At 48.1% G+C, this 26407-nt stretch overlaps 1 protein-coding gene across 9 annotated transcripts; it reads left to right on the top strand.

Annotated features, from left to right (window-relative positions):
• The first annotated feature begins 50 nt into the window (after nt 1-50).
• Nucleotides 51-26378, top strand: Dgka (diacylglycerol kinase alpha). Of its 9 annotated transcripts, none has more exons than XM_060371923.1 (25): nt 51-175; nt 433-552; nt 6752-6825; nt 7159-7235; nt 7726-7858; nt 8135-8212; nt 8887-8936; nt 9279-9353; nt 9526-9645; nt 9731-9845; nt 11928-12016; nt 12146-12265; nt 12426-12524; nt 13040-13108; nt 13355-13428; nt 13608-13679; nt 14201-14286; nt 14382-14471; nt 23086-23246; nt 23504-23568; nt 24039-24129; nt 25210-25408; nt 25504-25624; nt 25815-25875; nt 26080-26378. In XM_060371923.1, the coding sequence occupies exons 3-25, from the start codon at nt 6762-6764 to the stop codon at nt 26161-26163; spliced, it is 2193 nt and encodes a 730-aa protein (XP_060227906.1). In that variant the 5' UTR covers nt 51-175; nt 433-552; nt 6752-6761; the 3' UTR covers nt 26164-26378. The 9 variants fall into 9 exon arrangements, with proteins under 9 accessions (XP_060227906.1, XP_060227901.1, XP_060227902.1 ...); XM_060371918.1 differs by having other exon boundaries at nt 6684-6825; XM_060371921.1 differs by lacking the exons at nt 51-175; nt 433-552 and adding exons at nt 1106-1150; nt 5201-5336 and having other exon boundaries at nt 6684-6825.
• The last annotated feature ends 29 nt before the right edge of the window (nt 26379-26407 follow it).

The raw sequence follows: 26407 nt of genomic DNA, 5'->3' as shown, positions 1-26407 counted from the left end.
TCAGAGAACGAAAGGAGGGAGTTAGTCAGGGTTGGGGCGGGGCCAGGGAGCAGGCTGCCTGGGTCCCCAGTTGCTACCAGTAAATCCCCAGTCCTGGGTCTCATCTGCGTTGTCTTACCAGCCTCACACCATCCATGCTGCCCCAAGAGTCCTGACAGCTACACCCAGATTCCAGGTAGGAGGAACTGAAAGGCCTGTCTTCAACCGCTACCTTTGCCCAGGCCTTTCAGTGCCATCTGCCAAGACCAGAGGGCAAAGTGCCAGGGTTGGGTATGGAGAAGAGGTGAGCACAGACAACCATGCTCTATGCACCTAAGACTCCACCCTGGTCTTAAGGAAGGGATACGGATTCTGAGAGAAATAGCTGTGCACAGACAAGCCTGAAGGGGAGCTGAAGAACACGGAGGCGAGGTGGGCAATTGTCTCCGGCAGGGTCAAGCCTTGTGCAGCCACGTGGAGAGGGAGCTGTACCTAGGTCTCAAGTTGTGAAGTGTGGGACTCTGGCCTTGCCCCTCTGGGTTCTCCTGAATGTGGAGTCATTGAGTTGGGCAGGTGAGTACAAGATAACGACTCGGAGACTGGAGGGCCGACCAATTGCTGACCAGTTGATGGGTGCTTCCAATCAAACCTTGACCCTTAACTTGGCCTCCCGGGGAAGGGATGACGGGAGAGGCTGTAATCAGAAAGAAGACAAAAATAGAAGTAGAGAGGCTCCAGGCGTGGGAAGACAGAGGCTTGGAGTGGAGAAAGTGGCACAAACCAGAGCCCTGGAGATACTCTAGAACCAGGAGCAAGTTGGCCACGGCGGTGGTCTCGGGAGCCACGGGAGGGCAGGGCTGGGTCGGGGGAGGGCAGTGTGGCGTCAGGATCTGGGCGGCCCCTCGGCGGCCCCGTCTGTCTGGCCCATCCTCTCCAGCCCAGCTCGGGCTCCGGCGCCCCAGCTCCGGCCGTGCGCTCTCGTGGGTCACGGGGAGAGCCCCGCGAGCCCCGCACCACTCGCACCCGGGCAGCAGGGCCGCGGGAGGGGCCGCCACACCGGCTGGGCGAGGGCTGCCGCGCCGCGTCCGGGAAGGCAAGAGTTGACAGCTGGAGCCGGCTGCGGGAAGGTTCGCGCTGGGACGCGGGGCTCTGCCGTGGGCTGAGAAGACCGGTAAGCGGCGTTTCCCCAGACCCTCCCCCGGCCCCGTCCTTCTCGCTCGCTCGGGTAGTGGGGAAGCTCCGCTCCGGGGGACTCGGAAGACAAGAAGGGTTCTTCTTTGGCCCCCATCCTTGCCACATCGGTCACGGGGAAGTTTCTGAAAAGACTGAGTGGGAATCCCACTTTTCAGCTTTAAATATGAGAAATGAACCTGACTCCTGAGGAAGAGAAGCAAATATTATTGGTCATATCTATACAGCCTCAGAAAATGCCAGCCCCCAGCCCCCAACCATGCCAACATCGTAACTTCCTCCTCTACTAGTAGCTTCAGCACCTTCCGAACAGGCACCGCCGTATCCACGCAACACAATTATCTCTGATGTTTGCGGTGACTTAATGAATTCTGATACTTCAAGACAAAAAAAAAAAAAAAAATCCCTCTGACTAGTAGCAGGGATGGGGCGGAAAGACTGGACCCTCAACCCTGGGCAAAGCGGGGGGTGGGGGGGCAGGATCTCTGATAGGGTTGAGTCCAGCTGGCTCTGAGACTAGGAGCGCCTGCTCTGTGAAGTTTCTTGCAGGGACATTCTGAATGTCCTAGAGACATGGCTAATTCTTGGATAATGGTGAACTTAGAAGTAAGCAATGGCGTGAAAAGGAAACTTTAAATGTGGAAACCTCACCTCTTTCATAACTGCAGTTTCAGTGTTCAGTGTTTAAACTAGATCTAGAGAATGAGAGGCACCGAGTCTTGGCGGATGGACTATGGGCAGGTTGTCTAGAGTCTGACAGTAATCCTGGGCCCAGGATGTTGTAGGATTCTTTCCCTCCAAGTCAGTTTCTTTCGGTCTCACCCTAAGTTGGTAGAGGTGAGTCGGGAAAGCAGAGGAGGGAAGGAAAGGGTGAGTCAGCTGGGGGTAGGGCCACAGACCCACCCTTCCAGCCCTGCATTTGTCTGGACTAGCCCAGATTATAGCCTCAGGGTTGGGATGAAGTTGAAGGGCAATTTTGGACTTATTCCAGGTTTTTAAGGCCCCAGGATTCTGCAGTTCGCTCCTCTCCAGGCCCAAGGGCAGCCATACTGTACTCTGACAGTAGTGAGGGCACTTGAAGCCCCATGTCCAAGGTTCCAACCCGCAGATGTCCCTGGCTCTACCGTTGCTGGCCGCCTCCTCACTTCTGAGAGGCAAATTCATGATCTGGTGCTCCTACATGCCTGTACATGGCACAAGTATTTTTGCTTTAGGTTGCAGGCTTTCACTCCTGGTAGAAGTCACTAGAATTTTTGAGTTCTTAAAAGTATAAAAGTACACTTTTACACTTAAAAGCTTAAAAATATACTTTTTCCTAATATCCAAATGTGTTTCCTTTTCTCACTTTTTGGGGGGGAGCTAAGCTGGCCTTGAATTTACTCTGCAGCCTAGGCAAGCCTTAAGCTTTCCATTCCCCTGCCTCCGTCTCCTGAGTGCTGGAACTGCCTGCACCACCATGCCTCGCCAGACATAAAACATACAGTACTGGCTGATGTTTATTGAATTCTTATTCTGCGTCACACAGTTTGCTATGTATAATTGCTTTATATAAATTTACTTCAAATCTGCTCTGTGATTATTAGGTACCTAATTATTGATACGACGAGGCTAAGGTGTATAGCTCAATAGCAGAAGGCTGACCCAACATGCTCGGGATCTTAAAGCCCTGGGTTTGATTTCTAACTTTAAAAAAAGTAACATGGTTCAGTGAGCGAAATGACTCATCCAAGACCTAGGATTCTAACTTGCACCTAATTCAAAAGTCCATTCTTGAGCAGGGTGTGGTGGCCAATGTCTATAATCCCAGCGTTTAAGAGGCTGTGACAAAGAGCTACATATTGAGACCCTGGCTCAAAAAACAAACAGTAAAAGGAAAAACATTCTCGGTTTTCATTATATAGTGCCTCTCCAGGTGTGAGACCTGGGGAGCCACCAAAGGGATTGGGAAAAGTTGAGTCACTGTGAGCAGTAGTGGGAGAGAAGTGTCTTGACCTCTTTCCTTTTCATGGTCCCTTGTTTGTTCTCCCTATCATTTTCTCCCTCTGATTCCATTTCCCAGAGCTTTGCAGGAATCAGAGATGCTCCTTAAGCTGTTCAAGCCTTACCGATAATGAGACTGTTCTATATTCATCACTGTTGGCAGAGAGGATGGATGGGTTAAAGTCATTGATGAAGGCCAGGAAGGCAAGGTCCTTTCCTCAGGTGTCACTGTCCTAGAAGGCCCATTTCAAGGGTTCTCAGAGAATCCTTGGAACACAGATGTTGTTCTGCATAGTGTAGGACAGCAGATATGTCATGGGCAAAGGTTTCAAGGGAGAGCTGCTGCCCTCAGAAAGGAAAGGGCTGGCCTTTCTTGTAGCCCCGACTGCTTTTCTGTTCCCTGACCAATGAGCCCTAAGTCAGTGGGATAGAGATCAGTGTTTTGTTTTGGAGTCAAGGTCTCATGTAGTCCATCTGGCCTTGGACTCCTGATCTTTCTGTCTCCATCCACTTCCTAGATATTGGGACTCTCAGGCATGCATCAGAGTGCCTGGTGTATTGGGGATTGAATTTGTGTGTGCTAAGCAGAGATTCTACCAACTGAGCTACACCTCCAACAAGGACAGAGTGTTGGAGGGAATACTTCAGTTTAGCATCAGTCACAAATATAACAGCTCTTTATTTAGAACCTACTATGCACCCTCGAAATTATCTTATACTTTTCTGACTGCCAAGTGGATGCTCTGTGGATACTACTATCCAAAATTGGATTAGTAGTACCCCCCCAAATGACTATCCAGGCTTACAGAAACATTTGTACAAATGATATTGAGGATTCAGTCCATGCTGAATCCTGTTTTAGGTACTGAGAATAGAGTAGGAAAGAAGACTGGCAAGGTAGGGCCTGCCTTTGTGGAACCAACATTTTGGTAGAATATGAACATTAAAGAAGGGATGATGTGGAGGGAGAGTCACACTGAGATAGAACAGGAAAACTAAAGACACGGAGGCAGCAGGTTTACCTGAGTTTCAGGCCAGCTTGGGCTAATGAGACCCTGCCTCAAAAAAAAAAAAAAAAGAAAGAAAGAAACTGGCTGGAACATCAAGAAAGTTCTGCAGGAGAAACTGGTATTCTAGGTGAGACAGAAGCTGGATCTGCCAGGGAGAGGGGACCTGTCCTAATCACACAGAACAGCAAATACCATGCTGATAGACAAAACCTCGCCGTGATTGAGAACAGGAGGGCAGTGGGACTGGAGAGCAGTGTGCACCGTGAAGCAGGACTGAGGAAACGTCTCAACTGTGTTTGGGGGCTAGAGCCTCACAGCTCTGCTTATCAGTTGCTGTCTCAGCCCTCGACTTCCTTGAGCTTCAGTTATATCTTCCTTCTCCTCTCTTCCTCTTCCTTTTTATCTTCTTTTTTCTATGTGTTTATTATGTGTGAGAGAGCAGCCTTGGGGAGCGGCTCACACTCGTGTTTATTGTGTGTGTGAGAGCAGCCTTGGGGAGCGGCTCACACTCGTGTTTATTGTGTGTGTGAGAGCAGCCTTGGGGAGCGGCTCCACAGTGGTTTTCTTTCTTTTTTGTTGTTTTTCGAGAAAGGGTCTGTCTCTTCATGGAACAGCCTTGGCGATCCTGAACCTGTCTCTGTTAACCAGGCTGCCTTGAACTCACAGAGATCTGTCTGCCTCTGCCTCCTGCATGCTGAGATTCAAGACATGTCACCATGTTCGCTCTTTCCTTTGCATGGTTCTGGCATGCAACACAGTTGCCGGGAATGTGCAGCTCCTTTACCTACTGAACCTTCTCGCCTCTTGGTTTGTTTTGTTGTTGTTGTTTTCTTTTCTTTTTTTAAGACAGGGTCTTACTATGTAGCTCTGGCTAATGGTCTGTATCCTCGAACTCTGAGATCCATCTGCCTCTGCCTCTTGAGTCCTAGGATTAAAGGCATGTACTGCAGTCACCTGGCTTATTTGAGTTTTTTGTTTGTCTGTCTTTCTTCCTTCCTTTTTTCTCTCCTTCCTTCCTTTCTTTTTTTTTTTTGAGACAGGTTTCTCTGTGTATCTTTTTGGCTGTCCTGGACTCACTTTGCAGACCAGGCTGGCCTCGAGCTCACAGAGATCCACCTGCCTCTGCCCCCGAGTGCTGGGATTGCAGGCGTGTGTCACCACACCTGGCTATTAGAGGTTTGTTTTTTTTATATATATATTTGTTTATTTGTTTTATGTATATGAATGCTCTGTTTTCATGTACACCAGAAGAGGGAATCAGATTCCATTACAGATGGTTGTGAGCCACCATGTGGTGCTGGAAATTGAACTTGGGGCCTCTGGAATAGATTAAGGTGGCTCTTAACCGCTAAGCCATCTCTCCAGCCCCCCGAGGTATTTTTAATATATTATTTCATTTAACTTTACAACTGTGAAAGGTAGATACCATTCTCCCTGTTTTGCAGATGTAATTATTGCAAACCACAAGCCCATCACAGCCAAGAGCGGAACCCAGTTAGGTCTGATCAGCTCAAGTCTTCAGCAGCCCTGTACTGTTTACTTCTGTAAAATATGTAATTACTGTTGTTGGTTGCTGTTATTAAATAACCAAAGTGTGTTAGTGTATAGCACAACCCAGGCCCTGGATACAATAGCTTATCCATGACAGTGGTTCAGACATGCCTGTGGCTAAACCAATTTGACGCAGCCTGGTCTACAAAGCCAGTTCTAGGATGACCTGTGGGCCACATAGTAAGGAGACCCTTGCAAACGAACAAAATAAAATGTCACCTTCTGAAACTCAGTCCTTAAGGCAGGTATTAGTCAGGACCAGCAGGATGATTCCCGCTGGATTCCTGGGTCCAGTACCAAAAGGTGGGGCTCCAAAAAACGCTTCCACCCAGCCTGGTAGAAGATCGGGCATCGTAACTGAGCCTGCACCAAGCAGCTCGGCAGTCCCGCACCCAGGAAACTGGAGTCTTCCTTTCCAACCTCCTCCAGTCCCAAAACCCCCTCCCGCCCCTGTCAGAGCCCCGAGGGATGTGAACAGGGCTCTAGGTAGGATCCTAGCCACCGCTAGTTCTGCGTCACGTGTCCGAAGCGCTAGAGGTCGTTGCGGGGGTGTGGCTCGGGGCAGTGGTAGCTGGAGGAGAAAGATGGGGTCTTGCCATGTGAGGCGTGTTGAGGTAGTAATAAAAACCTTTGGAAGGTAGAAGGAGATGGGCAGAGGGCACAGAGCCTGAAGTGGGGGTGGGGACTGAAAAAGGCCTGAAGTACCCCGGGGAATTGGGGGAGTGGGGGTCGGTGAGGATGGTGTGGTGATAATAGTCAGACAGTCAAGACAGATGGGAGGAGAAGTCCGAGTGAAAGAAAGACACAGAAATGAAAGAAAATGTCAGAAATGAGTCAGAGAAAGGAAGACAGAGGACCGGAATGTCAGGGAGCCTCAGTGACAGACACGGGAGAGGAATACAGGGAAAAGAAGCACAGGACGCAGACGCAGGCACCTGGTCCTTATCCATGAGAGCTCTGGTCTTCCCCCAGACTTACCCTCTGAAAAAGAAACCCAAGAAGCTGTTCTACTGGGCTCTCTTTGTGATCACCCTTAACAGGAGAAGAAGGATGGCCAAAGAAAAGGGCCTAATCAGCCCAGAAAACTTTGCTCAGCTGCAAAAGTACATGGAGTGTGAGTCTCTCCCGGCCCTTCACTTCTGGAGAATTCCTTCTCATCATGCTTCACTACAGTGTCCCAGCTACCTGGAGCTGGCCCCCTTCTCACAGAGCCCACTTCTGAGGCCTCAACTCTCTGAGGGACAACCCCCCCCACATTTCCCTCTGCCTGACTGCTTCAGGCCTCAAAGGAGAAAAGAGGGATATAGCTGTGGAGGAGCTGAAACGTTCTTCCCTTCTTGCCATTTCTTCTCTCACCCGACCCTTTTTGGCCTGTAGATGTCCAAGTGGAACTCTGGCGGAGGGCCAGGCCATCGTCTTGTTCTTATCTTCCTCTCCTCTCACCCAGACTCCTCCAGAAAGGTCAGTGATGTCCTGAAGCACTTTGATGAGGGTGGTCAGATGAACACATATTGCGAAGGAGATGTAAGTGACATGGGACCCTCTCTACCAAGATCCCCAACCTCTGGGAAGTTTTGTGGGCTCGCTTCTTGCTTTCTTCCCTCTAAATACCCCATTGTTGATTGCAGCTATTGCTTTAGAACAAAACAAGAGATCCTAGTAACTCAGGAGATGGCCCGAGAAGCCATACTTCTGCCTCTGCTGCTTGTCAGCACTGCGTTTATCGTCCACCTCTATCACTCCCCATTCCTCAGCCCCAGCTTCTCTATCCTGCAGACTCCCAGGGAATACTCACGCTTCTTCCTTCCTTCCTTCCTTCCTTTCTTTCTTTCTTTCTTTCTTTTCTTATTGTTGTTGGTTTTTTGAGACAGGGCTTCTCTGTGAAGCCTTGGCTGTTCTGGACTCACTTTATAGACCAGGCTGGCCTCAAACTCACAGAGATCCACCTGCTCTGCCTCCCTGGGAGCATAGGCATGCGGCACCATGCCTGGCATGATACTCACTCTTTTCATAGGCCATTGGTTACCTGGGATTTGAGCAATTCCTGAAGCTCTATCTGGAAGTGGAAGAAGTTCCCCATCACCTATGCTGGGCTCTGTTTCGTTCCTTTGTCACTAGTCAGAGCTCCGAGGATACTGAGCTAAAAGGTATGATTAAACAGATAAGGCTGGCCTGGGCCTATGGAAAGAATGTCAAAACAGTTTGAATTTGAGAGTTGAAACAGTCACATATTATGGGCAGGTCAAGACCCAGAGAGAGGTAGAGGGTGGTATCATGAGCTAGGAGCTAGGAAAAAGAAAAAGAGCTGATAAGCGTGCGCGCGTGCGCGCGCACACACACACACACACACACACACACACACACACATACACACAGAGTAAAGGGGAGCCTGGCCTTGAATCTGCTGTGCTTTCATTTTGTAGACAATGTGATCTGTCTCAGTGATGTCTCCTGCTACTTTTCCCTCCTGGAGGGTGGCCGGCCAGAAGACAAGCTAGAATGTGAGTTTGCCATTCTGAGCAGGAAAAAAGGGTGGAAAGGAGAAGGGGAAAGGAAAGTATCCCCCAGACAGGAAGGGTATGGCCAGAGAACAGGTATTCCCTCTGCTCTCCTGACTGCTATCCCAATGCTACCGGCCAGTCACTCCACCCCATGTCTTATTCCTCCCTGTGTGTGTTGCCTTGGATGTTCATGGGACACAGAAGTGTGTGCTGTCTCTGTCGTATCTCCGAGGCTGCCGTGCATTGCGCTTTTCCCTTTCTGTTTTACCTGTATGTGACAGGTCCTGAGCTTCCCGAGTCCTGGGATTACAAGTGCGCACCCCGTGCCTCCAGCCTCTCTTTTGCATCTGTCCTGTCAGTGCCCTTGTTAACTTAAAGCTCCCTTCCTGTTGCTTTATTTCTCTTGTTTTCTGAATGCTTGGGATTTGTTTGCTTTGGTTTTTTTTTTTGTTTTGTTTTGTTTAATAATTTTTTTTTTTGAGAGAGAGTGTCTCAGTATGTATCCTTGGCTGGCCTGGAACTCCTTATGTAGACCAGGCTGGCCTTGAACTCATAGAGATCTGCCTGCCTCTGCCTTCCAAGTGCTGGGATTACAGGTCCACCGTGCCTGGTCTTGGAATGAACTGTTTGGACCACTCTCATAAACTGACCTGGTTCCTCCAAACACTTCACAGTCACCTTCAACCTGTATGACATGGACAGAAATGGGATCCTGGACAGCTCAGTGAGTTGTGAGACATGTGTATTGGGAATCTGTCCATCTGCCTGTGCTCTCACACCTCCACTTTTCCAGGGTCTCCAGAAACAGAAAAGGTTAGGATTGTAGTTCAGTGGTACAGGGGGAGGAGACAGTGGTGTGTAGGACTAAGTGTGGAAATAGTAGTTCCCAAGAGCTTGGCCTCTAAAGGAGCAGGCTGGAGATGTGAAGCGTGCTAACATTTATCTGTCAGAGGCATCTGAGAACTTGAGGTAAATTTGCAAGTGGAATACAGGAGCTTTGGATTGTAGAGGAGATTTGTGTAGTGGTGATGGTAAGTGACTATGGCTTTTACCCTCTTTGGCTCAGGAAGTAGAAAAAATTATCCTTCAGATGATGCGTGTGGCCGAGTACCTCGACTGGGATGTGTCCGAGCTAAGGCCGGTGAGGCAGCTGCCCCTCCCCCGCACCTCCTCCCTGTGGCCCTGCACCCGGCTGGCCTCATCTTGGCGGGTCTCTGGTTCCCTCTGCTGGGATGACTGTTGGGTGTCCTAAGGGACAGGGGAGAGGGGTTTGGGGCCACTCTCAGCAAGGGCCTTTCCTACTCTCCGTGCAGATTCTTCAGGAGATGATGAGCGAGGTTGACTACGATGGCAGTGGTTCTGTCTCTCTAGCTGAGTGGGTCCGGGCTGGGGCTACCACAGTGCCACTGCTCGTGCTTCTGGGGATGGATATGGTGAGTGAAAAGTTTGTGAGGCAGGCCCGCAGCTGTCTCGGGAGACCAGCTTTCTGAGAAGTTGGTGCCCTCCGTGACCTCCTAGACCATGAAGGATGACGGGCAGCATATATGGAGACCCAGGAGATTCCCCAAACCAGTCTACTGCAACCTATGCGAGTTGAGCATCGGCCTCGGCAAACAGTGCCTGAGCTGTAACCGTGAGTGATGATACCTGAGCGTGGAGGGGTGCAGGGAAGCCCAGCGACGAGTTGGGACGTGATGCTGTGAACTCAGGAAACACATATGATTCTGGGAAAGCAATATAACTTTCTATCTTTAATTATTATTATTTGTATGCTGTGCTGGGATTAAAACCCAAACATGTATCTTTTCTTAAAAATAATCTTTATTACTAAAACAAAACAAACAAAAAACTTGCAGGCAGATGGTGTGGTGGCACAGCACTTGGAGGGCAGAGGCAGAGGCAGAGGCAGGCAGATCTCTGTGAGTTCAAGGCCAGCCTGGTCTACAGAGTGAGTTCCAGGCAAGTCAGCGCTACACAGAAAAAAGTTTTCTCAAATAACACCCCCCCCCAAAAAAAAAAAAAAACAACAACAACTTGTAAATAAAAAGACATGACTTCACACTGTAGCTCAGGCTGGCCTGGAACTATATGGCCCAAACTCCCAACAGTCTTTTTGCCTTAGTAGTGGGAGTGGCTGCTGCTGCTTCCTCCTCCTCCTTGTTTCCGAGACTGGGTTTCTCTGTGTAATCTTTGCACTTGCTATGTAGGCTAGGCTGTTCTAGACAGAGATCCCCCTGCCTCTGCCTTCCGATCATTGGGACTAAAGGTGTGCACCACCATACCCAACTTGCCACAGCTTCTTGAATATTGACATTATTGAATATTAAATACTGAATATTAAAGAGGTGAGTCAGCATGCCCAGTTTTCATGTATTTTCTTTAACCTTTAGTTTTCTTGCCTGAAAAAGCAGATCATTGTAAATGGTAAATATGTTGGTGCTGTTATTACTAGCACATGCCTGCATTAACAGCATTCCTCATAGGTAGGAGGATCTGGAGTTCAGAGCCAGCCTCAATTACAAAGAAAGTTTAAGCCTAGCCTTAAGTACAGCCTGGGCTACATTTACCCTGTCTCAAAACACACTAACTGGCTGGTGACGTGACTCCCTGGTAAAAGCACTTGCCGCCACATCTGACATTTTGAGTTCAATCCCTAAAACCCACAATGAAGGCAGGGAGCTGACTGGAAAGTTGTCCTTTGACCTCTGCAGTCCACTGTAGCATATGCATACCCACACACACAAGCAAAGGCAACTAACTCATTAAAGGGAGCCTGTTGTTTTGCAGTATATCAAAGATTCAATTATTTTATCGCAACAATTATTTTATTTGCAGCCTTGGGTGGCCTCGACTGGATATGTAGACTAAGCTTGCCTCAAACTCCCCGAGATCTTCCAGCTCAGGTCCAGCCCAGCACGGGGACAATGTGACACATAGGAGGCGGCATGTGCACTGTTAGGAGGGAGAGCTGAGGCTTGCCCTTGTTAGGAGGGAGAGCTGAGGCTTGCCCTTGTTAGGAGGGAGAGCTGAGGCTTGCCCTTGTTAGGAGGGAGAGCTGAGGCTTTCCCTTGTTTGTTAGGAGGGAGAGCTGAGGCTTGCCCTTGTTTGTTAGGAGGGAGAGCTGAGGCTTGCCCTTGTTAGGAGGGAGAGCTGGGGCTTGCCTTTGTTAGGAGGGAGAGCTGAGGCTTGCCCTTGTTAAGAGGGAGAGCTGAGGCTTGCCCTTGTTTGTTAGGAGGGAGAGCTGAGGCTTGCCCTTGTTTGTTAGGAGGGAGAGCTGGGGCTTGCCCTTGTTAGGAGGGAGAGCTGAGGCTTGCCCTTGTTTGTTAGGAGGGAGAGCTGAGGCTTGCCCTTATTAGGAGGGAGAGCTGGGGCTTGCTCTTGTTTGTTAGGAGGGAGAGCTGAGGCTTGCCCTTGTTTGTTAGGAGGGAGAGCTGAGGCTTGCTCTTGTTTGTTAGGAGGGAGAGCTGAAGCTTGCCCTTGTTTGTTAGGAGGGAGAGCTGAGGCTTGCCCTTGTTAGGAGGGAGAGCTGAGGCTTGTCCTTGTTAGGAGGGAGAGCTGAGGCTTGCCCTTGTTAGGAGGGAGAGCTGAGGCTTGCCCTTGCAAGCTTCTCTGCCTCAACCTGGCAGCAGGATTGCATTGCTCCTTCTTCACTCCCAAGAGAGGAGAGGAGGGGAAACAGCCACAGGTAAGGCTCTGACCTTCTCCCTCTCCCCAGTTTGTAAGTACATTGTTCATGACCGCTGTGCCATGAAGGCCCTGCCTTGTGACGTCAGCACCTATGCCAAGTCTCGGAAAGACATTGGTGTGAGTGACCCCGTGCCCGCTTCTCTCCCACACTGCCAACCCCATCCTGGTCCTGCTCCCTAACCTTCTGCTGTCCTCATGCCCTCCCACAAGACCCTCCCAGACAAAGGCCTGCCTCTCTTCCTCAAGATCCAGTCACATGTGTGGGTTCGAGGAGGCTGTGATTCTGGGCGCTGTGACCGATGCCAGAAGAAGATCCGGATCTACCACAGCTTAACAGGACTGCACTGCGTGTGGTGCCACCTGGAGGTCAGTTCGGACCTCCGTCCAGGCTGAGCGCCAGAGCACAACTCTTTGCTTACTGCCATGGTTATTCTTGCTCCTAGGGGCTCCCTTTCCTGCCCATGCTCTTAAGCTGAGAACTGGCAAAGTCTCCTGCCTGGTTTCTGTTCCCCTTTTGTGCTCCTAGATCCATGATGAATGTCTGCAGGCCGTGGGTCCTGAGTGTGACTGTGGACTGCTCCGTGATCATATCCTGCCTCCATCTTCCATCTACCCCAGGTTCCTGGTAAGACTGTCAAATGCAGGGGATAGGAACGTATCCCACCTTCCCCATGAACACACCTCTGTACACACAGAATACCTTTGGTTTGATATGGGGTTCTGTTTCTCACTGTGTAGCCCTGGCTAGCCTGGAACTTGCTGTGTAGACTAAGCTAGCCTTGAACTCAGTTCTGCCTGTCTCTGCCTCCTGAGTGTTGGGATTATAGGATAGATGTGAACTACCATACCCAGCCAATGACATTTAGAACAAAGAGCCAGCACATTCAGGGTTCAAGTTGAGACCCACTCATTTTTTTTTCTTTTAAAAGATTTACTTATTATTTATACAACATTCTGCCTGTACACCAGATCTTACTATAGATGGTTATGAGACACCATGTGGTTGCTGGGAATTGAACTTGGGACCTTTGGAAGAACAGCGAGTGCTCTTAACCTCTGAGCCATCTCTCCAGCCTGAGACCCCCCATTTGATTCCTGGATAACCCATCTTTTTTTCCCCCTTCATTGTTCCCCTCCCAGGCATCTGGACAAGAGCGTAAACTGAAGACCACAGATGACACAAACTTGTGCATCCCCGAGGCTTTTCGGGTACAGGGCTGAGGGTCTTGGTTCTCAAGAACCAGCTTTCAGTGGGATCTTCTTGGGAGGGACTGAAGTGGGAAGTAGGGGATGGCTGCTCTTTGAAAGCTCCAGCTTGGCAGAGGAGGCGAGGGGAGAGGAAAAAGCAGGAGAGAGGAAGCATTTGGGGAAATGCCAGTCCTGTGCCTCTGCAGGGCTCACCTTTATCTGACAAAATCCTGCTTTTTTCTAATCCTTATTTTTCCCCCACTGCAGATTGACCCTGTTCCTAACAGCCACCCACTTCTAGTGTTTGTCAATCTTAAGAGTGGAGGGAAGCAGGGACAGAGGTGAGGAGGCATATACTGCTTCTTCCTAGACAGAGAGGAAGGATCGGAGCGTGGAGGGAGGAAGGGGATGTGTGGATGGAAGGGCCTTTGGGGGGGGGACATTAAGGTAGAATAAATAAAAAAGATGCACAGAAGATGTGCCTGTCATCCCGTGCCGAGAGCCTTTCTCCTTTCCACAGGGTGCTCTGGAAATTCCAGTATTTGCTAAATCCTCGGCAGGTGTTCAACCTGAAGGATGGTCCGGAGCAAGGGTGCGTATAGGTGAGGGGCTGTAGCACAGCGTTTGGGGTGTGTGTGTGAGTGTGCGTGCCTGCAGGTCTGCATGTATGCATGTGCATGCGTATAGGTTGGGGAGCTGGGAGTGTTTTGGCGAATCAGGACCAGCCAGCAGTTTCAGGTGTCACCTTTAGGAATGCCATCCTTCCTTTGAGACAAGGTCTTTCAGTGGCTTAGAGCTCATTAATGAGGCTGGTCTGGCTGATGAGTGAGCCAGGGATCCTCTGCCCCGCCCCCCGCCCCCCTCCCCAGCAGCACTGTGAGAAGAGCACACATCACCATGCCTGGCATTTTTTATGTGGGATCCAATTCAGGTCCTAGAGCTTGCAAAGCCAGTGCTCTCCCAGCTGAGCCAGCCTCCCAGCTCTAGACTGAAGTCTTTTGACAAGAGGGAACAGGGTCAGAGGAATGAGAGACAAGAAGTGACTTATCTGTCCAGGACTTGGGTAGATTCCAGTTACTCTTCTTCCATTTTCTCTCTTCCCTTTTGTCTCAGGCTCAGATTTTTCAAAGATGTTCCTCAATTCCGGGTATTGGTGTGTGGTGGAGACGGCACCGTAGGCTGGATTCTAGAGTCCATTGGTCAGTGCAAAGAGAGGCACCCTCTGGGCAGGAGATGGGGGCAGTAGTGTTCCAGGACCATCTCCCTCCATGCATCTCTTCACCTGCCTCCTCAGACAGAGCCAAGTTGCCCACTGTGCCTCCTGTTGCCGTGTTGCCCCTGGGCACTGGAAATGATCTGGCTCGTTGCCTAAGATGGGGAAGAGGTGAGTGGTATAGAAGTTTCGTTGGACGTGGGGGTGGGTGGCTGGAGAGACGGCTCGGCAGTTAAAGAGCACTGGCTGCTCTTCCGGAGGACCTGGACACAGTTCCCAACACCCACATGGAGGCTCAGTGCCTTCTGCAGCTGCCGTCCCGGAGGACCCGAGTCTGTCCTCTGTGGGCATGCACATGCTGCGGTCATGCAGGCAGCGCATCTGCTCCAGTAAGTATGTAAAGTAAACACTGCCTTAAAAGACAGCAAGGAGGGGGAAGGCCTAGGGAGCTGGCAGGGAGGGCTGAAGAAGAGGCGCACAGACAAGGGGCCAAAGACAGGTGGCCAAAGAAGGAGCTCTGTGAAAATGAGCACGACACTGTGAACCAAGGAGGGCTGAGGGGGACAGTCCCCTTCCCTGATACCTACATGTCTTTCTCACAAACGACTCTAGGGTCCAGAGGATAAAGGAACAATGTAGGAAGGAGGAAGTTGTGTGAGTGCTGAAATGAGCAAGCGAGGTTTAGCCGCCAAACAGCCATTCATTTACTCTTTCACTTGATTTTTTTTCTCATTATCAAAATGTTTGCATTATGCACATGTGCTTGTGCCGCAGTGTGAGTGTAGATATCAGAGGACAATTTCCTTCCTCCCTCCCTCCCTGCCTCCCTCCCTCCCTCCTTCCTCCTTCCTTCCTCTTTCCTTCCTTCCTTCCAGATGTTTCTATGTGTCCCTGGCTGCACTAAAACTCTCCCTGGGGATCAGGCTGGCTTTGAAACACTGGAGGACAGTTTTCAAGTTTGGGGAGTCAGTTTTCTTCCACCACGTGGGTTCCTGAGATTGACATCAAGCTTGGCAGGAAGCACCTTTGCCCATGAGGCAGCTCACTACCCCTCACTGATTTTCTGAGGTACTTGCTGCAGTCTCCTAATACATTCCAGTTTCTTTGCTGTGTCTTTTTAATAGTACTCTGTTTACCTACATGTACTCCTGTGTACCATATGTGTGCCTGGTGCCTGTGGAGGCCAGACATTTTCTGATTGTAATCTCCAGTTCACCTCATCCCTCTGACTTCCTGCTAGTTACTCATCCATTTTTCCTTTGAAGCCACTGAGGCTTTTAAATGTGTAAATCTTGAACCACAATGGTCTCTCAAAGAACTTAAGAAAAAAAATAGAAAGCTCTCTGACTTTATTGTATAATGTAAGACTTTTTTTTAAATTGTTTTACTGTGTTTTGCTTATTTGGGACATGCACACCTGTGTGTGTGTGTGTGTGTGTGTGTGTGTGTGTGTGTGTGCGCGCGCGCGCGCGCGCGCGCACTTACATGGATAGAGCAATGCACACATGGAGGCCAGAGTAGAACGTCAGGAGTAAGTTCTCTTCTTTATCCCTGTGAATCCTCGGGCTCAGACTCAGGTTGGCAGTCTTGGCAGTGGGCACTTTCATGCACTGAGCCACCGCTTCAACTCTACCCTAAGACTTGTCTATACACACATGGCCAGTTTTCATCTGACTTTCTCGTTTATCATATTAGGCACTTTGAAATTACACATTTGAGTCTTCACTGTGAGATTCTCACAGGCTTGTTTTCTCAATCACTCATGACCACAAGAATATATAGAACTAATGTAAATTAATGTTGACACCAAAAAAAAAAAAAAAAAAAAAAAAAAAACCAAACGTTTGAAGAATAGGAGGGCACAAGGATATTGACATGAGAGCTCTGGAAAGGATGGATTGCTTGAGGGAGGCAGGAAAGGAAAGGATAAGGTAGAAGCCACAGTGTTGATAACTGATGAAGCAGAAAGGAGGGAGGTGGAGCTAGGTTTGGATGCTTTCCTGGTTTGCAACTGACTAGATGGGGTTGCCTGTTAGGATGGGGATGTAGATAGGAGGCCCTTTCCAAAATTAATGATTCAGTTTGGTACAAGTTAAGCAGCTAGATGAAGGTGTGGTTGATGGTCAGAATATATGTTAGGACCTAGGCAAGGAGGCTCACTCCAGTAATCTCAGAGGCTGAAGCAAAGGATTGCCTTGAGTTCCAGGCCAGCCTGGGCTATATGGAGAGTTCCATGTCAGCCTGGCCTATGGTGAGGTCTTGTAACAGCAATAAAGATGTTGTCAGGTTTAGGGTAATTTCAGCACTCAAGAGGTACAGGAAGGCAAACCTCTGTGGGTTTGCCTGATGTATTTATATAGCAAGCTCCAGGCCAGCCAGGATTACAGAGGAAGATCCTGTCACAGACAGCCAAACACAGCTGTGTGTGTGAGCACTGTGAGACACAGCTCACATAAAAGCATGATGATTCAAGTCCAATGCCCAGAACCCACATAGGGCAGAAGGAAAGAACCGACTCCACAACTCCACAGCACGGCATACATGCATCTACATGTACACACACACACACACGGACAGTATTGTGTGTATATATTTTTTGTTTGTTTGTTGATATAGGGTTTCTCTGTGTAACAGAGCTCTGGCTGTCCTGAACTTACTTTGTAGACCAGGCTGGCCTCGAACTCACAGAGATCCGCCTGCCTCTGCCTCCGCCTCCACCCCCCACCCCCAAGTGCTGGGATTAAAGGTGTTCACCACCAGGTCCAACATAAAGTATTTTAAGTGAAAGAAAAAGAAAAGAAATGTCAAGGATTTAGAAGAAAAGTCAAGGCTGAAAATATGCTTTGAAGCTGGATGTGATAATACTCACCTCTAATTCCAGCACTCAGGATACAGAGGCAGGCAGGGGGATCTCTGAGTTCAAGGCCAGCCTGGTCTACAGAGCAAGTTCTAGGACACCCAGGGCTATGAAGAGACATTAAAAAAAAAAAAAGAACAAAAATATGTTTTGGAGATCCATCTGTTCACAGCAGTCACTGCAGCCTGACAGCAGATGATGAGAACACCCAGGGGTAATAAGGACAGCAGGATCCCGGCAGGTACTGTATTTAAGGGCTAAGCAGAGTCTTTGACATCTGGAGCAGAATTCTGTTGCTGCTGTAACAGTCCTCCAAAAGTGACCTAATCCACATGAAGTTGGTACCTTCCTGCTCACAGCTCCAAGTCCAAAGCAGTCCAAAGGAGGATTTCCTAAAATTAACTGGTCAGGAGAACCTGGGGAGAAGTCCTTGCAGGTTTCTAGAGGCTGGTCACACTCCTTGACTGAGAGGCCCTGTGCAACCAGCAATGTCCTCTTTCCATTCTCTCTTACCATTGTCTCATCTCCTTGGGACTTTCTTGTGCGGGTTTACGTACATATGTGCACAGCTGCACGCAAGTGTGCCACAACAGCCGCATGGAGGTCAGAGGAAAACTTGCAGGAGTCAGTTCCCTACAGCAAGTGAGTCCTGAGGATTAAACTCTGGTCAGCAGGCCTGACAGCAAGCACCTTTATCTACTGAACCAATCACTGACCCATTGTTTGGGTTTTTGAGGCAGGACCTCACTGTCTAGTCCAGGCTAACCTGGAACTCACTGTGTAGCACAGACAGGCCTTATACCTGACACAATTCTAATTCTCTTGTGTCAATGCTAGTGCTGAGTGCTAGAATCACAGGCCTTCCCTACTTACCACTTGGTCCTTAGCTTCTTCCATTCCTATTGATGGTTGTGGTTGATTTAGGGCCTTCCAGATAAACCAGGATAATCACCCATTCAAGACCCCTAATTTAATCACATCTGTAAAATCTTTCTTACTGTGTAAGAAGGTTCTTTGATGTTTTATTATTTGAGGCAAAGTCTTCCTATGTTGTCTAGTTTGGTCTCAAGTTCTGGACTTGCCATTTTCCTGTCTATGCCTAGAAAAGAACTGGAACCACACAGGAAGGCCAGCACAGCTCTATAAACGAGTGCTAATATTCAAGTGTGAAACCGGCAAGGTGGTGCACACCTGCAATCCCAGCACTTAGGGAGGAAGAGGCAGGTGGGTCTCTGTGAGTTCGAGGCCAGCCTGGTCTACAGACAGCCAAGACTACACAGGGAAACTGTGTCTTGGAAAACCGAGAGAGAGAGAGAGAGAGAGAGAGAGAGAGAGAGATTGAAGTGTGGATCTCTGAGAGGCTGTTACTCTGCCTGCCATAGAAGCTGTGAAGGAATAGCTTCTGTCCTCTGTAACAAAGACAGTGAGATTTCAGAGGCTAAGTTGCAGGGTTAGACAGGGCACTATATACAAAATACTGCTTTGGCAAAAGTCTTACACTTTTAAAAAATACTTTTTAAAATCTATCTTTAAAAATACTTGGGGCTGGAGAGATGGCTCAGAGGTTAAGAGCACTGGCTGCCCTTCCAATGGTCCAGAGTTCAATTCCCAGCAACCACATAGTGGCTCACAACCATCTATAGTGAGATGTGGTGCTCTCTTCTGGCATGCAAATGCAGGCAGAACACTATATAAATAATAAATAACTCTTTAAAAATATTTAAAAAATACTTACTTGTGTGTGTATGCGTGTGTAATAGCACGTGTAGAGGTCAGAGAACAACTTTCAGGAGTCTTGAGGATCGAACTCAGATTGTCAGGCTTGTGTCAAGTGCCTTTATCTGCTGAGCCATGTTGCTGGCCCAACAAGTAATAACAAGGAAAGCTGGACGAGTGGAAGGCAAATCACGGTGTTTGGCCCCCACTGAACTGTAGGAAATGACTCATTCATAATCCTCATTACAAAATAGTAAACACGTAAGTGTTAGTTATTTTTATAAAATTGTGATTGTTGCTTAGTTTCTCTTTTAACCCCGCTATCACCCAAATAATTGAGACTTTTAAGTTCATTGTTTATCAAGCTTTACGGCACAATCCTGAGCAGTTATTGCTCTAATCTTAACTCCCTAGGCTGGTCTAGCTTTCTCCCAGCGTAAATCCCGAGATACCTGCACTTTATGGCATTTTCCCCTCCACCTCTGCTTTCCTGATCTTTTCTAGACCTCTGCCCAGGGCTGAATCCCCTACTTCTCCCTCTCTTCTCCTCCCCTGGCTGCTCAGCGATTGGCAATAAGCTGCTTTATTGGCATATAGAGGACATTTGGAGAGCAGTGTTTACACAACACTGAGATAGGAGATTCTCAGAACAAGCAGTGCAACCAGAAAAGGGGAAAACAGAAATCAGCATTTGAATTACACAGTAACTTTATGCCTTCACTTAATAGTGAACAAAGTAATATAAACATTTTAGATACAGATGCCAAGAAAGTAAAAGTTTCCTATCAGCTACTCCCTGAAGTTTCGGGTCAATCCAGCTGTTCTTTCTGGATGTGCACCAATATGAAACGTTCTCATAATTTTCCTTTTTCTTTCTTTCTTCCTTTTGAGACAGATTGTTTCCATGTAGCCTTGTGATCCTCCTGCCTCAGCCTCCCAGATGCTGAGGTTACATGGCTGTGTCGACATTCCCAGATTCCCTTTTTGTTTTTGTTTCTCACATTTAGTTAGTGGCAGGCACATGTGGAGGTCAGAGAGCAACTTGCAGGAGTTGGTTCTGCTTCCAACATGTGGACCTCGGGGATGAAACTCGGGTCTCAGGCCTGGGAGCACATGACTTCACCCACTGAGTTACACACGGTAGCCCTGCTTTTTATATGTATATATGTGCATGTATGTATGCCCATACATATTGTCTTGGGGGGTGTGAGTGAATGTATGTGTGTGTGTGTGTGTGTGTGTGTGTGTGTGTGTAGGTCCGAGGACAGCCTCCAAGGTTGAGCCTCACCTTTGAGGTTTAGACTCTTTTTTCCTGATGGTTAGATGAGGCTGGCTCACTCATGAGCATCCCAGCATTGTGTGTCCAGCTCCCCTCTCCCTGAAGAAGCCCTGGAGATACAGATACTCATGCTACTGTGTCCTGCTTTTCTCAGTTCTTTGTTTTCACCCTGGGTCCCCAGGGCTATAGACAAGCCCACATGTGACATTAAACACACAGGACATACTAGACTGACTGGGCTCGGTGGCACACAACTGTAATCCCAGCACTTGGGGAGGCAGAGGCAGGCAGATCTCTTAAGTTCCAGGACAGCCTAGTCTACAAAGCAAGTCCAGGACAGCTAAGGCTACACAAAGAAGCCCTCTTAAAACAACAACAAAAGTTTTAAGGGGCTGGAGAGATGGCTCAGTGGTTAAGATCACTCGCTGCTCTTATTCCCAGGACACACAAGTCAACTCATAACCATACATAAGTCCAGTTCCAGGTGATCCAGTGCCCTCTTCTGACTTCAGTAGGCACACATGTGGTCTACAGAAATACATGCAGACAAATCATCTGTATGCATAAACTACAGATCAGTAGAGACTTAAAAAGGAATCCCTAACTAAATTTAATGCCAGGAGTTTATCCTTCAGTGTGTGTTGGTGAGTTTATCCTTCAGCGTGTGTTGGTGCGGGGTGGGGATTGGCTCAGGGCACTCCTTGGTCTCCAGTTTGAAGGGCCAAACCAGTCTGGTTTTGCTGGTCTGGTTCTGGGTTTCTGTTTTTGTGATTTGTGATTTGTCTGAGACAGACTCACTGTGTAGTCTTCGCTGGCCTAAATCTCAATAAATAGACCAGGCTGGCCTTGAACTCTCAGAGAGCCAATGGCCTCTGCCTCCTAAATGCTTGTATTAAATGCATGCACTACCATGACCAGCTTCTGGTCGTTTTTTAGCTGTTCAATGATACAAAATTTCAAGAGTGCTGGTTAGTGTTTCAGAATTTTAAGCTGCCTCTTTGAAAATCTGCCTCCTACCTCATTCTGTTCACTTCTTGCCTACCACAAAAATATTTTGTTAAAAATTGCCAAATTACCTTCTAAAAAGATGAACAATCCACTTATCTTAACACCACATGAGAGTACCAGTCTATTAATAAACTCATTAATAATTAATTTGGTTGGCAACACAAAGTTAACTCTTATGTACATATAACTTTATATATAACATATGGCAGTCTTTATTTTATATTAATACAGTTTACTCACTTTGTATCCATCTAGCCCTGTCCCTCATTCTCTCCCAATCCCACTGTCCCTCCCCTCTTCTCCTCCCATGCCCCTCTCCAAGTCCACTGATAGGGGAGGTCCTCCTCCCCTTTCATCTGACCCTAGCCTATCAGGTCTCATCAGGACTGGCTGCATTGTCCTCCTCTGTGGCCTGGTAAGGCTGCTGCCCCCCTTAGGGGGACAAAGTTAACTTCTAAATTTCTTCTGGATAGGGATATGAAGTGAATAAATTAAAAATAAATAAATAAATTGCAATCACATAAAAATAAATTTCTTCTGATTGTAGTATTATTGACCATATTCGATAGGCATATTATTGGCATGTCTTCTTACGTGATCCCCTTGTGTACAGGTTTAAGGGTTAGTAGGCTGGTGTTGCCTTTGATGTGGTCTTGGTTTGGGAGGCCTAGGGCAAGTGCTACAACTGAGCTATACCCTGGGCCTTTCAAGCATTTTTTTTTAAATGCTGAGAAATGTAATGTGTTACAGGTTAATTTCTTTCCAGTTTATAAATTGTTGCTGCTCTTTGCCATTCTTTATTTTACAGTGCTGGAGATGGAACATAGGTCCTTGCACAGGGCAACCATATAATGTGCGACTCTGGAGGCATACCTTCTGTCCCTTACCACTCATTGTTTTTTTAGGCTGTGTTTATCTTTTTCTAAAGATTTATTCCTTTATTTTACATATGAGTGCTCTATTTGCATGTACATCTGCATGACAGAAGAGGACACCAGATCTTATTATACACGGTTGTGAACTAACATGTGGTTGCTGGGAATTGAACTCAGGACCTCTGGAAGAGCAGACAGTGCTCTTAACCTCTGAGCCATCTCTCCAGCCCTCTAGGCTGTGTTTATTTAACTAAACAGGATATTTAAATTTATTTCAGGGCAGTGGTGGTGTATGTAATGGCGGGGTAATCCCAGCACTCAGGAGGCAGAGGCAGGCAGATCTCTGAGTTTGAAGCCAGCCTGGTCTACAAAGTGAGTTCCAGGACAGCCAGAGCTACACAGAAACCCTGTCTTGAAAAATCAAGATAAACAAATAAATAAAAAATTAAAACAAGATTATTTGTTGGCATGATTTTGTGGATTTGTTGGTTTGGTTTGGTTGGTGGTGGTAGTTTTGGAGACAGGGTTTTTCTGTGTGTAGCCCTGTGCTCTGTAGACCAGCCTGGCCTCAAACTCAGAGATTCACCTGTCTTCCTCTGAAGTACTGGGAGTAGGGACGTAAGCCACCACCACCCAGCTATGTTTTTGTGTTCTGAGGCAAGGTGTCCCTGTACACCTCAAGCTGACCTTGAACTCTTATGTAGCCCAGGGTTGTCTTAAATTTTCAGTAGTACTTCAGCCTCCCAATGGCTGTCCCTCATCTTTTTCTGCATTTTCCTGGCTTGTCTTTTACATTTTTTGTTCAGTATGCCTTTGGAATAACTTCTGTATGTACAACCATTGGAGATGTTTCCTTCCATAACAGGGTGGTGGGGACAGAAAGAAGCTGCCTTCACCGATGGCTCATGGGGCCTGAGCATCTTGCATTTTCAATGAAAGGGTTGGGGGCTCCCCCAGAATAGAGGCGGAGGGTGGGGACTCTGCAGAAGGGCTCCGCATGGACTCTCTGAGGCTTGGGGATCAGTGCAAGCCTATCTTTTCCACTCCTAGGTTATGACGGTGAGAATTTGGGAAAGATTCTCAAGGATATAGAGATAAGTAAGGTGACATATCTCGACCGATGGTCTCTGGAAGTGATACCCCAGCAAAATGAAGAAAAGAGTGATCCAATCCCCTCTCAAATCATCAATAACTACTTCTCCATTGGCGTGGTCAGTGGAGTAGGGTGGGGGAGAAGGGAGGAGAAGTGTGGGTTAAGCAGATAGAAGCTGGAGGAGATCAAAGAGGAAAATTGGGAGTTAGGTACATAGTGGTACAGGTTGGGATGTGCTATACCCTAGAAGGGGGAGGAGAGGAAGGGAAGGGCTGGGAGAAAGAGAGGGAGAGGAAAGGGGAAGAGAACTTAGCAGGGAGAAAGTCCTGAATACAGATAAGCGTGGTCTCTGAAATATGCTTGTTAACTCTCCAGGATGCTTCAATCGCTCACCGATTTCACATCATGCGAGAGAAATATCCTGAGAAGTTCAATAGCAGGTGAGGAGAGGAGGGGAGAAGGGTGGCTCAGTGGGTATCTTCACCTAAGCCTGAGGACCTGAGTTGGATCCTTGGAACCCACACAGTAGAAAGTAACTCTTGCAGGTTGTCATCTGATCTCCACATGCAAAATAAGTAAGATATATTATATATATATAAAAGACAGGGAATAGACAATGTCAAGACTGGGTGTATGCCAGGCATCAGGAGACAGAGGTAAGCAGAGCTCTCAGTCTGTAAAAGAGTTCAAGGACAGCTAGGGTTACACAGAGAAACCCTGTCTTGAAAAACCAACAACAAATTTGTAACCAAGTTTGACACAGAATGGTTAGATATGGGCAGAAACGCTTGTAGGAACCCTAAGCAAAGCTACCACTGTTCCTCTGGAATGGGAAGTTGGCTCCCTTCCTTGTCCTGTCCACACTGTGATTTGTCTCTCCCTGCTGGGCCTTCTGTTGGGGCTGGTGAAGAATGAAAAACAAGCTGTGGTATTTGGAGTTTGCGACATCTGAATCCATTTTCTCAACATGCAAAAAGCTGGAAGAGTCTTTGACAGTTGAGGTACGCGTGATAATACCGAATGAATTATACACATTTTTAACTGTTTGTTGGAGACAGGTCTTGCATTGTAGCCCAGGTTGGCCTAGAACTTGTGGCAATACTTCTGCCTCAGAGCTGTAAATGCTGGGAATACAAGTTTTTTTTCTAGTTTTTTTTTTTTCTAGTTTTTTTTTTTTTTTTTTGTATTCAAGTTTCTTCCTACACAGCAGCCCTTGGGAATGTCACATATGTGTGGATCTACTTTCGACCACCCAGGTCTCCAACCCTGACTTGCCAAGTCCTTAAGATACCCTAGTGTCTGTGCTTGTGAGATGGCTCAGCAGGAGAAGGTTTGCTGCCCAGCCTGATGACCCACCTGGAGAAAGAAGAGAACTCCTGCACATTGTCCTCTTGACCACCACAAGTGCACATACGTGCCCCATCCCCTTACATATGAACCATAAATACTGCTTCCTGAGTGCTGGGACTAAAGACATGTGTTACCATTTTAAGCTAATAAAATCCATTTCTTAGGTAACACAAGTTTTTAATCTTAGCTCTCGGAGGCAGAGGAAGGCAGATCTCTGAGTTTGAGGCCAGCCTGCTTTACAGAGGGAGTTCTAGAACAGCAAGGGCTACACAGAGGGAACAACAAAAAACCAAAACTTACTCTCTTGAAAAACCAGTTATAAACCGGGTGGTGGTGGTGCACATCCTTAATCCCAGCACTCAGGAGGCAGAAGCAGGTAGATCTCATGAGTTGGAGGCCAGCCTGGTCTGTAGAGTAAGTTCCAGACAGCCAAGGCTGCACAAAGAAACCATCTTGAAACAAAACAAAACCAACTATGTATCTATTAGGTCTTTTTTGCTTTCTTCTCTTGTACCCCCTCTCTTTCTTTTGCAGGAGGTGGGAGTAGGGGGCAGGGTTTCTCTGTGTAACAGCCCTGGCCTTCCTGGACTTGATTTGTAGACCAGGCCGCCCTCAAACTCAGTACTGGGATTAAAGGCATGGGCCATTATGCTCTGCCTCCTGCACACCTCTTAATCTTGGCTCCTGACGGGGAGAGCCTGTGTGCGCTCTGACTGCAGCTCTTCCTTCAGATCTGCGGGAAGCCGCTGGATCTGAGCAACCTGTCCCTGGAAGGCATCGCAGTACTGAACATCCCGAGCATGCATGGCGGCTCCAACCTCTGGGGCGACACCAAGAGGCCTCCTGGGAGCACCTGTGAGATCAACCAGGCCTTGGGCAGCACGGCCAAAATAATTACAGACCCCGATATCTTGAAAACCTGTGTCCCAGGTGAGCCAAGCTCCCCTGGGGGCTAAGGTAGGCAAATCTGAGGGGAAGGGTAACTTCCTACAAGAAAACCTCCTTCTCTCTACTGTAACCCCCAGACATGAGTGACAAGCGGCTCGAAGTGGTAGGAATAGAAGGTGTGATTGAGATGGGCCAGATCTATACCAGGCTCAAGAGTGCAGGACATCGGTTGGCCAAGTGCTCTGAGATCACATTCCAGTAAGGAGGACTCCAGCAAGGGCTCCGAGGGAAGGAAGGTGGTGGTTCGTGAGAATGGTGGGAGGCACTTTATTCAGTCACTATCCATGGCAGGAGGTCTCAAAGCTAAGATAGCTGAGTTTTGATGTTTGGTTGGAAAAAAAAAAATCTGAACCAATCTTTCTTCTGAACCTCTCTGAACCTCTCACAGGACCACAAAAACCCTCCCTATGCAAATTGATGGGGAGCCCTGGGTGCAGGCGCCCTGTACTGTGAGTATCGCCTATGCCTGAGAAGCTGGGCCCTCAGGCTCCATTTTACAGCCTCTTTTCTTCCTCCTGGTGCCCTCGGCTCCCCTGTGCACCATTCTTCCCAAACTCTGGTTTCTCGCTGGCCCAGGAACTTACCCCATACCCCTGATGTCCCAGCATTGAGGCACGGGGACAGGCTTGCAGGCATGCTCCCTTCTCTTTCAGATCAAGATTACCCATAAGAACCAGATGCCTATGCTCATGGGTCCAGTCTCCAGCTCCTGCAATTTCTTTGGCTTTTGGAGCTGAGTGTACCCTCTGCCTTGAGTCCACCTCCGTGTTCCTGGAGCTCTCCCTCTAGGCTCTGCACATCGGTGCCACACTTTCCTGCCAGCCCAGAAGGATGCTCCATTACTTTCACAGTATTTATTATCCTGCATCCAGCTCACACACATACATTCATACACAGGCAACAATGCATAGCATTGAAAGTGCCTCACCTAATAAACTGATACTTTCCTTCACTGGGGTATCTGTTAAGTGAGTGGTATGT

This window comes from Meriones unguiculatus, chromosome 18, assembly GCF_030254825.1.
Source record: "Meriones unguiculatus strain TT.TT164.6M chromosome 18, Bangor_MerUng_6.1, whole genome shotgun sequence".
Lineage (NCBI taxonomy): Eukaryota > Metazoa > Chordata > Mammalia > Rodentia > Muridae > Meriones > Meriones unguiculatus.
This window is presented reverse-complemented; position numbering and strand designations above follow the sequence as displayed.